We start from the raw sequence: 13,508 nt of genomic DNA on the forward strand, positions 1-13,508 counted from the left end.
CAAGTAAGGTTTGAAGTTTTATGTCGCATTGGTATGAAATTTTATGTCGCATTGGTTTGAAAAATTATGTCATTTTAGTATGAATAATTATGTCGCACTAGTATGAAACAAAAATAAAAAGACTGTATTTAATAGAGTCCACTTGCATAATTTGATTCTGCGTGCATTCGCCGAATATGTGGTCTCCATAAAAACTCCGGGTAAGACCCATTTGTTACAATTCTCGGCTATGAGTATTCAATCCAAACACATAATGCTTTGCAGAGGAGGCCACACGCTTTTTCAGGACGAGGTGGAGAACCAGTCCACACTGAAACACGCAGCTCATCAGCTATTGTTTGCGACTTGGCTTTGTGCTATAACGAGTCTAATTTCCGCAACTTTCAAAAAAGTTTTCTTTCAAATTACCCGTTCGACAAAGTTTTAGCCTACTTTTATTTCTTTGAGTGTCCCAATTGAAATTATTCTTCTAGCTGCCGCCAAAAGACACACCATCAGACATGCCAACTGAACGTAAATTTAAAGACCCCAGAGTCATTTTTGTTCGCCATGGTCAAACAGAATGGTCAAAAAGTGGGCAACATACTTCGATTACCGACCTTGACTTGACTCCATTTGGAGTGATGCAAATGCGAAAGACTGGTGAGTGCTTGATAGGTTCGTCACCTACAAACATGATCAAACCACATAACATCACCAAGGTCTTCTCCAGTCCCAGACGTAGGACAAGACACACCACGGAGCTACTCTTGGAAGCTGTTCCATCAGAGATCAGAGATAAGATCCCCATTGAGTTTGATGACGACATCAGAGAATGGGATTACGGTGATTATGAAGGTAAAAAGACAGCCGCAATTAGACAATCCAGATTAGAGAGAGGTCTCGATGCGTGTGATCGTCCTTGGCTGATTTGGAGAGATGGGTGCGAGGGTGGTGAAAACTACAAACAAGTTACCGAGAGGGTTGATAGATTCATTAAAAAATTGAAACTGATTCACATAAAGGCATTAGAGGATTGCGAGCCCAGTGATATCGTTGTTGTTGCTCACGGCCACATTTTGAGATGTCTTGTGGCGCGTTGGGTAGAAGAGGAAATTAATCATGATCCTAAGTTGATGTTGGATGCCGGTGGTGTTGGTGTGTTGAGTTATCAACACCATAACATCCACGAACCATCCATTTACTTGTCAGGTGCATTCACAGTACCAGTGGAAGAGCAAGGTGCTGATATGTGAGCCTACTTTCGTAATAACAAGCGATCCACTTTCTAAACTTTATAGACTTTTCTAGATTTTTTATGTATTATCATTTTTAGATTGGCAGTGATGTAGTTTCGTCGTCGAGAGGGTATTACTAACACAGTGATGTGTCTAGGGTCATAAATACATCCATACCATTCTAATGTCTATTTTGAATTCAACTCAGCTGCATGCAACGCATCTAACATGCAATTCCAAAACTTTTCAGAGTCTAAATTTTGTCCAACATATACACCTTCATCTTCAGATTCACTAATTGGTAACAGTTTGTTAACTATTATACTCTCTCCTTCACGTTGTCCTTCAACTACGATATTCAATTTTCTCCTCAAATACTGATATCCATACAATGCACAGTCTCCATCCACCAAGGGCAACAAACTGTATACTGCAACAGGATCATGCAAAGGAGGATCACCGAAAGTACCATCCAGTTTAGCATAAGCCATACTGTAGAACATCAATATATCGTAAAATGCTTTTCTCAACGGACTATTTGTTGTTTTGTCCTCTTCATCAAAAATTTGCTTCCTCACAGCACTAGTGGCAACAATCTTGTGGGTAAGGTTCAATGGCGATAAAATCATTCTATCTTGCAACTTGTCCATAACGATTTTCGCGGCATGCGGGTCTGTATGGAAATTGAACTCAGCGTACGGTGTTGCATTCCCCATGCCAAAACTACCTCCCATAACCGAAATGTACTTTATCTTGCCGAGTACCTCCGGGTATTTTTCAATTAAAAGAGCAACGTTGGTCATTGTACCAGTAACAACAAGACAAATCTCGTGCGCATGAGCATCAATCGCGTTTTTCATTGCATTGACATATGAAATCGATGAAACGCATTTATTGATCGAGGTATCTGGAAGTTCTACCCCTCCGATACCAGTTATACCATGAACATTTAAAGCATAGCGTGGTGCGTTCATTAATGGCTTCTCCTCACCCTTGTAAACCTTGACATTGAAAATATTTAGTAGGTCCAAGAGTGCCAATGTATTGTGTGTCGTCATATCCAATGGGGCATTACCGTGGACTGTGGAGATCCCCAACAATTTATACCTTGGACTGAAAAGAGATAGCAATATCGCAAATGCATCGTCATTTCCCGGATCACAGTCGAGCCAAATTGGAATTTGTTGTATTGTCATAAGTTGGGAGTGGATAGGTATTCTGATTCTCGACTTCTGTTTAGTGAAGAAGTTTTCTTTATCTGGGGTTGAAAAGTGGTCTCCTCCAAACCTTCATTAACGAATAGTATATAGCTGTAAGCAAGACTTGTAGTGTGCTGGATCAGTGGTACCGTAAGAAAAAGTAGTTCGAAGCTTGCAAAAGTTTTTAGCGAAAAATACGAGAGAGACAGAGAGAGAGAGAGAGAGTGTGTGTGTGTGTGTCACGCATATAAAAATCATTTGAGGGGTAATCGGACTTCAAACCTTGGCACTTCCAAATACTAAGAACTGTTAAGCACATTCAAGGCACAAATCTTTGACTTGTTACCTGCTTTTAGAGTGCCTGAGCACAAGAACAACTTCATTTCCATGGAGAGCCCAAGCAGAGTACGCGGGATGTGCACATACGTATTGGGCAAAAGAAATGCGCTTTTGTAGATGGGAGCGGGTAAGATAATTTCGCGACACAGGTTGTGATTGATGAACTCGGTCAGTGGTAAGTGCACATCAGTCTTGTTGTAGAAGCCATTGATATTGAGTGATGTCACGGTTGTTTTGTCGAGATATCTTCGGACAAACGTCTTTCAGTACAAGACGGCTTTCTTTTTTTTTTTTTTTTTTCTTTTCTTCCCGTTTGTGTCAAATTTGCGCTTTTCAAGATACCAGCATCTAAGGACGCTTGAGATACACATACTAATACATTTATTAAGCAATTTCTATTCAATTACGTATTGAAAATGCAATCAAGTTTGAGGCTGTGTCAAGTGTAATGGCCTTTTATTCTTCAAGTGTCCCACTAGTTGCCACCTTTTCACCCATCTCCCCATTTTCAGAATTTTCTAACCGCTCCCATTCCCTACAAACAGCATATCCAACTGTACCGATAACGTCCTCTGCCCAACATATATCTAGATGGTTGTAAGTCGGTATATTGTAGTATTTGAAATTTTGGCCTTCTGTATAGTCTGGTTCATAATGTTGCATATGCGAGACTAATCGTTTCCCATCCACGAGGTAATCATCGTCACCAGAAAATATAAGCATCGGCACCTTGCGAGTATTTTTAAACCACGAGCTACAATAGGGAAACGTCATCTCGGCATCGTTCGATTTAAAAGTTTCGGCAGAGTAATGCCCGCCATTAAAGTATGTTTCCTTAGGTTGCAACATGTCCACGAAACCACCTGATGCAAAATTTGCCAAGTAATACTGCATCAATTCCACTGACACGTAGCTCATGCAGTAAATGAAGAGAATATGCCACACAAACTTATCTCGACCCCAGTTGCGTGCTGTCCATCCGAATAAAAACTTGAACAAGTAATAAGCTAGTTTACCAAACAACCACAAGTGAGCCATGCGGTCCCGCATAAGACACAAATTTCGAAGCATGGCGCAAAAGCCAAATATCATGGTCCATGCAGACTTAGGAAGTTTGATAAGTATTTTGATAAATGATCGTGTATAGAATATTTGACCAGGGTATACAGCCGGTGCCAATGGCACAAACAAGTCAATCTTGTCATGAATAAAAGAAAAGTGCGGATTCAGCAACATAAGGAAACTTTGAAGACCACCCTGCAGATGTCCAAACAAAGTGAGTTTAGTATGTTTTGGCTTCATGATCATCACCGTTTCAATCATGGCAGGCAAGTCTTGATACGCCAACTCTTTCATCCCCCACTTCCAGTATAATTCACTATTGTACAAATTACCCTTGATAGTTGCGTGTTGTGCTTTAAACCATGAGCGGTTGTTTCCCATCCAAACGTCTTTCCCTTGTTCGTGAAAGTAATACGCCAACGAATTACGTCCGCTGGCAATAAAGTTTCCTGAACACGACAATAGCCCATGTTGGAGGAACACGGGTTTTCTCAAATCCCTTTGCTCTTGCGTTTCCTTTGGATCTATTATGTGGTGCAATACAAGAATATAGCCGTCGGCGGTGGTAACGCTGTATTCCTCTAAATCTAAACCCAATGCTTGGAGATAGTATTGCAAGTTGTCAGTTGCCTTGAGAGACTTTATATTGTCATATGCTACCCTAGGTACATACCCGTGGGCACGTACTTCAACATCTGGTGGCTTCAACCGATTCTCGCCCTTGATTCCTTGGTACCAATCATGAATTACGGCACCAGTACATAAAATTGTCATGTAAACGACCGAGCACAAGGAGCTGATTAATATAATGGCATATTTCTGAAACCAATTGTAGCGTAGCTCCTGCCCACGTTCCCCTTTACTTTCATCTTTCATTTCCTATAATGGGACTGAAGGAGATCCAAGCTATGGTAATTTGACAAAGATTTCAAACAAAATTGCAAAAGACGGGAATGTTTTGATTACCCGCGAAAAAAAAAAAAAAAAGTATAAAAACACAGACCGGAGATAGAAGAATTACATCCGGGACCCTTTCTGAGATCAGACATAAGCTCATTGGTGGCGGTTACCGGTGGGTACGAGAGGTTCAGCTACATCGTCAAGCAGTTCTTGATTATCCAAAATTTCATTTTTTTTTTTAAGGATTTGCAGGGAATTCTTGGCAAGATACCCACAACGAGACGTTAAATACAATGGATAGCGAGTAGAGAGACCGAGCAGAAAATAAAAAGATACATGGCCGCTGTGAAAGCGAACAAGACAAGCCATCAAACACTCAATATTTTTCGACAAACTTTTCAAGTTCCAACTATAACTCCGTTGGCCGACATGAACTGGTACAACCTTTCAGAATTTTATAGGGTCAGAAGTTCTCTAAAGCGTCTGTGAAAATGTAACAAGATATAGTTGCGCCAAACGCCGTCATCACATCGAGAAAAAACCCAACGGAGAGTCCGTAATTTTCCTTCAAAGGAATCGATCCAAAGATCAACTACAACTTCAAAAGAGGGCCGTAATCAATGACTAGCACGCGAGATTTTCATCATGTAGTATAAAACTTGGAAGGTCATACAAAGAAAAGAGAAAAAGAGAAGGGGAAAAACGAAGTAAAAAAAAAAAAATTTTTTTCTTTCGTCTAAAGAAAAGTCATGCTGCAGAAGAGTCGTGAGAAGTGGAAAAAAAAAAATAAAAAGGAACGCATCGTATTAGCATCTCATCGAACATTCATCAGATACAGCTTGAGAGTTTCACAACCTTTTCTCGACCTCTCCGAATTTGTGATTCTACAATGCCACCCAAGAGAAAATCATCAAGAAGGCAAGATCCTACTCAAAAGAAGAGACAGCAAGAGGGGTCCACAGAAACATTATCGTTCGAGAATGTAAACTCACTTGGAGAAGAGATCAAGAATGCATCAAAGTTCAATAACTTTGTCGTACTACTTTCGCAACTCCAAAATGTTCAAAAGATTCTTGCTGAAAAGGAAGACAAGGAATCGGAGACTTTGGGCCGTCAAATTTTGGCTGTACTTTTTGAACGATTTGAAGCATTGCTCAATGAGGGGATGATGAAAGGTTCCAGCAAACACGATGAAAAACAGAAGTTGGTAATCAACTGGCTAGCAGACAAGTACCAAACTTTCAAGACAACCCTTACACAGCTTCTACTGTCTAGGCTATATTATGAAACGTCCATGCAGTTGGATGCAATGGAAGTATACTTGAATTTTGTCAAGTTGGAAAGTAAGAGTGCAGAAAACCAATTTCCCAAAAAGACGTACCAACAGCTTGTTGAATCATTGTTACATAGTCATGCAGGCGATTCTTTACCTGATGGAACGTCTAGTAGCTTCATCACTTTAGAATTTAGTGAAATTTTCAAAAACTATTGGGATTTGCAATTTTACTTTTTTGACATATTGAACGGCACCTTATCCACTTGGAAAGAAAATTTATCAAATGCCGAACTTGAAAGAATAGTTGCCAACTTTGTCACAATCATACGGAATGGATTAAAGTTCAGTACAGAGGATCTTGAGAATGAGCCCACTTTTGTTGCCAAAGATGTTTTGCCTTCTGCAATATACAAACACAACAAGTTCAAATCACAGTTTCAAAAAATTGTATTGACAATTTTGTCTTATCCTTTGTCGCCAGCGCAATACAAAGCTATTTTATCAATTCTACATAAACGTATTATTCCGTACATGGCTCAACCTCAAGGCTTGATGGATTTTTTGACTGATGCGTACAATTTACAAGACGACTTAATCATTCCCATATTATCACTCAACTCGTTATACGAGTTAATGAAGAGGTACAATTTGGAGTATCCTGATTTCTACTCCAAGTTATACTCATTATTGAGACCTGATTTGTTTTACACTAGGTATAGGTCGAGATTCTTTCGTTTGTGCGATTTGTTCTTGTCATCAACCCATTTATCTGCTACGTTGGTGGCTTCGTTTATAAAGAGGCTAGCAAGATTGGCTTTAACTTCAAGCGCATCGGGTGTCGTCATTATCATTCCATTCATTTATAATTTGCTAAAGAGACACCCCACTTGTATGATAATGCTACACAATACGGATGGTTCACAAGTAGGAGATCCATTTGACAATCTTGAAACAAATCCTTTGAATACAAAAGCGATCAAGTCGTCCCTTTGGGAGTTAGAAACGCTAATGAGTCACTACCATCCCAATATTGCCACGTTGGCAAAAATTTTTGGAGAGCCTTTCAGGAAGCCCAATTATAACATGGAGGATTTCTTGGATTGGAGTTACCAGAGCTTGTTGGAGACAGAGAAATCACGTAGGTATAAGAATCAAGCAGCCCTTGAATTTGAAAATTTCGACTCTGTTTTGTCAGAGCAGGATAAAGAAGGGAGCGCTTTATTAGAAGGGTGGTGTTTGTGAGAGAAGAGTTAGGCTGTGGATATAAATGAGTTTTAGAATACGTATTGGGTTGCACAACAGAACCAGTAACAACAATGTTAATTGTATATGGCAACAAACAGTGTAATTTAACCCTTTTGGGAATATTAATAAGACGCGTAGTGTATTTTTTTATTTTTTTATTTTTTTATCTTCTGCATCAACACAACGCACTCCTGAAATTCAAAAAAATTTTCTACATGGAACGTAACAGATATTTCCACTTCTTTTCTCAAGTCATTGCCCAGTTCTTTCGTTAAAACAGCCAAGCCATGGATGATACTACCCAATATGATGAGCAGCCCTTGGATGCTGTTTTTGGAGACAGAGTAAGACGATTCCAGGAATTTTTAGACAGGATAGATGCCAATACTGGTGTTGATTACAGAGCCCAAATCAGAGATTTAATTATCAAAGGTAAATATAGATTAAATGTTTCAATTGACCAAATCAGAGATTTTGATAGAGAGTTTTGGCAAGGATTATTAAACCAGCCTGCTGACTACTTGCCAGCGTGCGAACGTGCGTTAAGAGACACGGTTTTGACAATTTACGACCCAAGTGATTCATCTTTTCCAAGTGATTTTGACGCAAACCAACAGTATTACTTGAGTTTCAAAGGGGCTTTTGGTGGCCATTCAATTACCCCAAGGTCCATAGACTCAAACTACTTATCAAAAATGGTATCGATAGAAGGTATTGTCACTAGAGCTTCTTTGGTTCGTCCCAAGGTTATTAGATCCGTCCAGTACGCAGATGCAACTGGTAGATTCTACGCAAGAGAATATAGAGATCAAACGACATCTTTTGACGCTATTTCGACGCCTCCAATCTACCCTACTGAAGACATGGATGGTAACAAGTTGACCACAGAGTATGGATACTCAACGTACAAAGACCACCAGAAAATTTCAGTACAAGAAATGCCAGAGACTGCCCCCGCTGGTCAGTTACCCAGATCCGTGGATGTCATTTTAGATGATGACTTGGTGGATCTCACAAAACCAGGAGACCGTGTTCAAATTGTCGGAGTTTATCGTGCATTGGGTGGAGGAGTAAATAACAACTCTTCATTCAAAACCGTCATTTTGGGTAACTCGGTTTACCCATTACACGCTAGGTCCACAGGTGTTGCTTCACAAGAAAAGATTACAGATCACGATATTAGGAATATTAACAAGCTTTCCAAAGACAAGAAAATTTTTGACATATTGTCACAGTCGTTGGCTCCTTCAATTTACGGGTTTGAACATATAAAGAAAGCTGTCTTGTTAATGATGATGGGAGGGGTGGAAAAGAATTTGGACAATGGTACACATTTGAGAGGAGATATTAATATCTTGATGGTAGGTGACCCTTCGACTGCAAAGTCTCAAATTTTGAGATTTGTTTTGAATACCGCTTCGTTGGCTATTGCTACAACTGGGAGAGGATCTTCTGGTGTTGGTTTGACTGCCGCAGTTACCACCGACAAAGAAACCGGAGAAAGAAGATTGGAGGCCGGTGCAATGGTTTTAGCTGACAGAGGGATTGTGTGTATTGACGAGTTTGACAAAATGTCGGACTCAGATAGAGTGGCAATTCACGAAGTAATGGAACAACAGACGGTCACAATTGCCAAGGCTGGTATCCATACATCTTTGAATGCTCGTTGTTCAGTTGTTGCAGCTGCTAATCCAGTGTTTGGCCAGTATGACGTTCATAAGGATCCACACAAGAACATTGCCTTACCAGATTCGCTATTGTCTCGTTTCGATTTGCTATTTGTTGTTACAGATGATGTCAATCCGACCAAGGACAGGGTCATTTCGGAACACGTTTTGAGAATGCACCGATTTGTGCCACCAGGAATGATGGAAGGGGAACCAATTAGAGAGAAATCAGGTGTTACGTTGGCCGTTGGTGACGATGAAGTGAATGAACAGGAGTTATCGGAGCAGCCCGTTTTTGAAAAATTCAATGCATTATTGCATGCTGGTGTTGCAAGAAATTCCAAGAAATCACCTACTATCTTGTCTATTCCATTTTTGAAAAAGTATATCCAATATGCCAAACAAAGAATCAAGCCTGTGTTGACGAAAGCTGCTTCAGATTATATTGTCACTACCTACTCGTCACTTCGAAACGACTTGATTGGTAACAATCAAAGAAACACAGCTCCTATCACTGCGAGGACTTTGGAGACATTAATTCGGTTAGCCTCAGCTCATGCTAAAGTGAGATTGTCCAAAAGTGTTGAAGTCCAGGACGCTAAAGTTGCTGAAGAAATGTTGAGATATGCTTTGTTCAGGGAAATTGCAAAGAAGCAAACAAAAAAGAGAAGAACTGTTGCTGAAACTTTTGATTCGGAGCTGGAATCTGATGAAGACTCGGAGGAGGATGTTGTTAGTACAAGACCATCCACGAGAAGAACCAGGTTAATGGAGCAACAACAGCAACAGCGACAGCAACAGCAACAGCAGCAGCAGCAGCAAGGAACTCCAGACACCACACCAGAACCACCTTTGGGTGAGCAGGACCAAGATGGGGACACCGAAGAAGTTGGCGATGAGTTGGAGCAATTCCACATAACAAATGAGAACGAACAACAGACCAACCAGCAGCAGGACGCTCCTCAAGCATTGAACGTACATCCTCTCAGCGATAGAGCAACAAACACAGCACACCAATCCAATATCAGTTCTGAAAGGTTCCAAACGTTCCGCAGAGTGCTACAAAGAGTTATTCGCTCAGATACTTTTAATGGTCCAGAATCTCAGCGTGTTGCACCAATCGAGAGCGTAAAGAGTGCGATCAACGAGGAAATGGCACAGGAGGAGAAATTTGCAGATTCTGAAATTGAAGCCGGACTTGAAAAGATGCAAGAGGATAACAAGATTTTCCTTGCTGAGGGCAAAGTTTGGACCATGTAGTTTTAGGTGGTATGGATTTAATTTTTGGCGGTTTCTATAGTGTATTAGTTAAATGGTGAATGTTATTTTTATAAGTTTTGTTCGATATCATGCGCTGGTGTATCGATGATAAAGTCGCATCGGTAGCGCAGAAGCATAGAAAGAAGACATCACAATAAAGGAGACCCTCACCTTCTTATGACCAAAGGTATCTGTAGTAAATGACAACTCTCGTTTCAGACAAGCACCACCCAGATGAAATCGACAAAACGACAGACACACAGGACAACTTGCAATTCGAAAGGTCTTCCTCGCCGGGAAAAGTTGGAAAGCGGAAAAAGAAGAAGAATCGAAAGAACAAGAGGAGGAATCGAGCGTTGGAAGATACCCAACAGGAAGCAATTTACAATCAGCCCGAGCTCGAAATTCAGCAAGACGAGGCACAGGAGAACGACTACGAAAATAGTGAATACCTGTACAATGGCGAATTGTTGATGCACACGTACTACACCTTACCACCGTCACTGCAAAAATTTTGGAATCGAAGATATGAATTATTTTCGCGATACGATGAAGGAATATACCTCTCAGCAGAACTATGGTACAGTGTTACACCTGAGTTGATTGCCAAATACATTGCGCAACTATTTGTGAAAATCCTCCCACCCGAAGCAGAGTATGGATTGGACGTGTGCTGTGGAGGAGGCGGGAATATGATTCAGTTTGCTCAATTTTTTGACTCGGTAGGCGGTATTGAAATCAATGGTACGAATTTATACTGTGCCCAACATAACACTGAAGTATACGGTGTTAAAGACAAGACATGGACTTTGCAAGCCGATTGGAGAGAGATTACCCGGGTCAAGGATAACAAAGAGGTGAACTACGATTGGATTCCTCAAAGTGTACGGGATGCAAGGAGGGATGTACCACCAAACAGAATATTCGACTTTGTCTTTAGCTCGCCCCCATGGGGTGGTACTAGTTACGATCGCCTGGAGTTCAATTTGTACACAATGGAACCATTCAATATCACAGAGCTTTTAAAAACAATGACCCAATACACAAACAATATTGGACTCTTTTTACCAAAACTGTCAAATTTGATGCAATTGAGCTTGGCTACAAAAGAGGTATATGGTGATTACAAAAAGTGCAGGGCAGTATATATAAAATCCAAAGGAAGATGCGTTGCCTTGTTGGCGTTGTTTGGTGACACATTTACATCCAGATTCGACGAGTTGGATGATATTAGTGAGGACGCTTTGTTGGGACCGGCTGTAGCTATGAATAGAAAAGAATGAAAACAAAAAAATAAAAAAGTTCCTTTTTTTGACCCTTTTTCTCTTTCGTTTAATCTTTTCTGGAAAATATGGTAGGAATGCACATCTGACAACAAAACAAAATAATGCATTTCTTCTTCTCCCACACTGCACATTAGGCAATGAGGCGAGTAACCAGCAAAATACTACAGGCCGGCACATGAAGACATGCTGAACCTGTTTTACCACTTCAGTTCACCACCAGTAAGGGAGGCACAACCATCCGAAGCGGCTAAACTTGCAGCTGAATCCTCAAAATTGAAACCATCCTTTGAATGGTATAAAATAATATAAATTAAAGTGTACACAAAGCACAGGTATTTCCGAACCACCCCGCCCCCCTGCTTCTTTTATCTACTTTACCTAACAAATATGATAGTCCTGTCGTGTAAAGTATTGGTACTTGCTTTCACTCCTTTCAAATCTAACCCCATGTTTTGCTATTGTGTTCATTGACGTCATTTCAAATGCATGTTCAGTGAAGCTATGCTTCTTTTGTAAAAATCCTATAATAGTATTTAACGAGAGTTGAAGAATCCATCAACAAACAAGAGCAGCATTCAGGAAACTAGTTTTTGATGAGGTGTAAAGTATATAAATGAGAAACGCAGCTAATTGCCTCTTTGTTTACCTTTCGAAGACCAGAAACTTGGAAAATAATCTCTGCAGGAAATAAAATTTGCTTTGTTTTGTTGCAGTTTTGAATCTCGTAAATATTTTCTACTTTTAGTTCTGTCGCTGAACCCTTTTGTAAGAGGATTACAAAAAACTTTGTTTTACACAAAACCTTAAATTTTATCGCATCGTTACACATTATGCAATGTTTAACCTGTTACAGGTCACCACTAATAGTGTCGCACTGTCTAAAATGGAGTTCCAATAGCTTAGAAGTGGACTGGCTGAGGTGTATGAAGACGAGCCCATTGAGGGTATTTACAAAGGATTCTTTTCTTCTTTTTCTTTAACTTTATTTTTTAAACTTTTTTTTTTGAGTCATAGGACTGTTGGACGAATGTAAGTACTTTGAAATTGCTTCTGCTTGAAAGTTTGTTGTTTATGTAAATGTGCTAGGTTATGTCTCTATTTATTGTGTTTTCTTGATTCTAGATTAATAATTAGATTTGCTTGTTTTGAGTAAGATTACCACAAGACAATTTTATTATATCACAAGCATTACATGGGTAAACACTCACAAATTAATGCGAATTTCTGTGTCGTGATAGAGCGGACTCATACTCTTGAAAATTATTAAAATTTGAATATTCTATTCATCTCGTACTGGCGAAATCAACCATGAATGGTAAAGCCAGTAAAGAACAGCAAATGGCACAGCAGGTTCAGAACAACAAAAAACGTGAAGGAATAGAGTCAATCCCAGAAGGATTAGCATGTGCAATGGATATGCCTTTTATAAAACAGGCAACGACAAACCTAGAGCCCTGAAATCATTACTCAAAGATACTCACATCAAGTTACAATCAATTGGGATATACCAGCAGATTTAGAGAAAGAGATGTCTCTGGCTTCAAATAGTTCCGATGATGAAAGTTCAGTTTGATAATCTTGGAGTCTTGGATACGAACGGTGATGAAGTACAAGAAAAAACAAACATGTCTAGTGACATGGAAAATTGAAACACACGCTGCAGGAGTCGATGTTGGACATTTGAGTTCAAATATAGAAGTTGAAGAAGGTGACGCAATTTACAATGAGTCAGTTTCATCTAATGATGAAGGAAATTCGAGATTTGATGGTGATGATAGCAAGTTTGTCAACAATACCGATTGGGATCCTGATCATCAAATCAGTGAGTAAAATCTTGATTTTGAATGTGGTGTAATAAAAACCTACATTTTTTAAGTTGAGAACTTTATTAACAAATTTAATGTGAAGATTAACTTGCATTTCAAACTAAGTAACAAACTACATAAAATTGTGCTGACCCAACTTCTTGTATAGCACTCTCTTGCAGCACAGGTCCCATTGCGATCCACACGTAACACACTTCTCTTCCACCTCCCAAACTATATAAGCAACACTTC

At 39.8% G+C, this 13,508-nt stretch overlaps 7 protein-coding genes across 7 annotated transcripts; 5 read left to right on the forward strand and 2 right to left on the reverse strand. All coding sequences in view use genetic code 12, as the record gives it.

Annotated features, from left to right (window-relative positions):
• Positions 1-500: 500 nt before the first annotated feature.
• On the forward strand, positions 501-1,235 carry KGF57_001649 (sedoheptulose-bisphosphatase; the record flags this gene model as incomplete). Its single annotated transcript, XM_051750876.1, has 1 exon — positions 501-1,235. The coding sequence occupies one exon, from the start codon at positions 501-503 to the stop codon at positions 1,233-1,235; it is 735 nt and encodes a 244-aa protein (XP_051609797.1).
• A 170-nt stretch (positions 1,236-1,405) lies between these two features.
• On the reverse strand, positions 1,406-2,413 carry KGF57_001650 (trifunctional uridine nucleosidase/nicotinamide riboside hydrolase/nicotinic acid riboside hydrolase; the record flags this gene model as incomplete). Its single annotated transcript, XM_051750878.1, has 1 exon — positions 1,406-2,413. The coding sequence occupies one exon, from the start codon at positions 2,411-2,413 to the stop codon at positions 1,406-1,408; it is 1,008 nt and encodes a 335-aa protein (XP_051609798.1).
• Positions 2,414-3,211: 798 nt separating this feature from the next.
• Positions 3,212-4,693, reverse strand: KGF57_001651 (sterol esterase; the record flags this gene model as incomplete). The annotated part of the gene is made up of 1 exon (XM_051750879.1): positions 3,212-4,693. The coding sequence occupies one exon, from the start codon at positions 4,691-4,693 to the stop codon at positions 3,212-3,214; it is 1,482 nt and encodes a 493-aa protein (XP_051609799.1).
• Positions 4,694-5,606: 913 nt separating this feature from the next.
• On the forward strand, positions 5,607-7,235 carry NOC4 (ribosome biosynthesis protein; the record flags this gene model as incomplete). Its single annotated transcript, XM_051750880.1, has 1 exon — positions 5,607-7,235. One exon carries the CDS (start codon positions 5,607-5,609, stop codon positions 7,233-7,235), a length of 1,629 nt encoding a protein of 542 aa, XP_051609800.1.
• A 290-nt stretch (positions 7,236-7,525) lies between these two features.
• On the forward strand, positions 7,526-10,165 carry MCM3 (MCM DNA helicase complex subunit; the record flags this gene model as incomplete). The annotated part of the gene is made up of 1 exon (XM_051750881.1): positions 7,526-10,165. One exon carries the CDS (start codon positions 7,526-7,528, stop codon positions 10,163-10,165), a length of 2,640 nt encoding a protein of 879 aa, XP_051609801.1.
• A 200-nt stretch (positions 10,166-10,365) lies between these two features.
• On the forward strand, positions 10,366-11,448 carry KGF57_001654 (RNA methyltransferase; the record flags this gene model as incomplete). The annotated part of the gene is made up of 1 exon (XM_051750882.1): positions 10,366-11,448. One exon carries the CDS (start codon positions 10,366-10,368, stop codon positions 11,446-11,448), a length of 1,083 nt encoding a protein of 360 aa, XP_051609802.1.
• Positions 11,449-12,759: 1,311 nt separating this feature from the next.
• KGF57_001655 (uncharacterized protein) lies at positions 12,760-13,281 on the forward strand (the record flags this gene model as incomplete). Its single annotated transcript, XM_051750883.1, has 2 exons — positions 12,760-12,856; positions 13,085-13,281. 2 exons carry the CDS (start codon positions 12,760-12,762, stop codon positions 13,279-13,281), a joined length of 294 nt encoding a protein of 97 aa, XP_051609803.1.
• Positions 13,282-13,508: the final 227 nt, after the last annotated feature.

Source organism: Candida theae (assembly GCF_024610275.1).
Source record: "Candida theae strain CBS 12239 chromosome Unknown scaffold34, whole genome shotgun sequence".
Classification (NCBI taxonomy): Eukaryota; Fungi; Ascomycota; class Pichiomycetes; order Serinales; family Debaryomycetaceae; genus Lodderomyces; species Lodderomyces theae.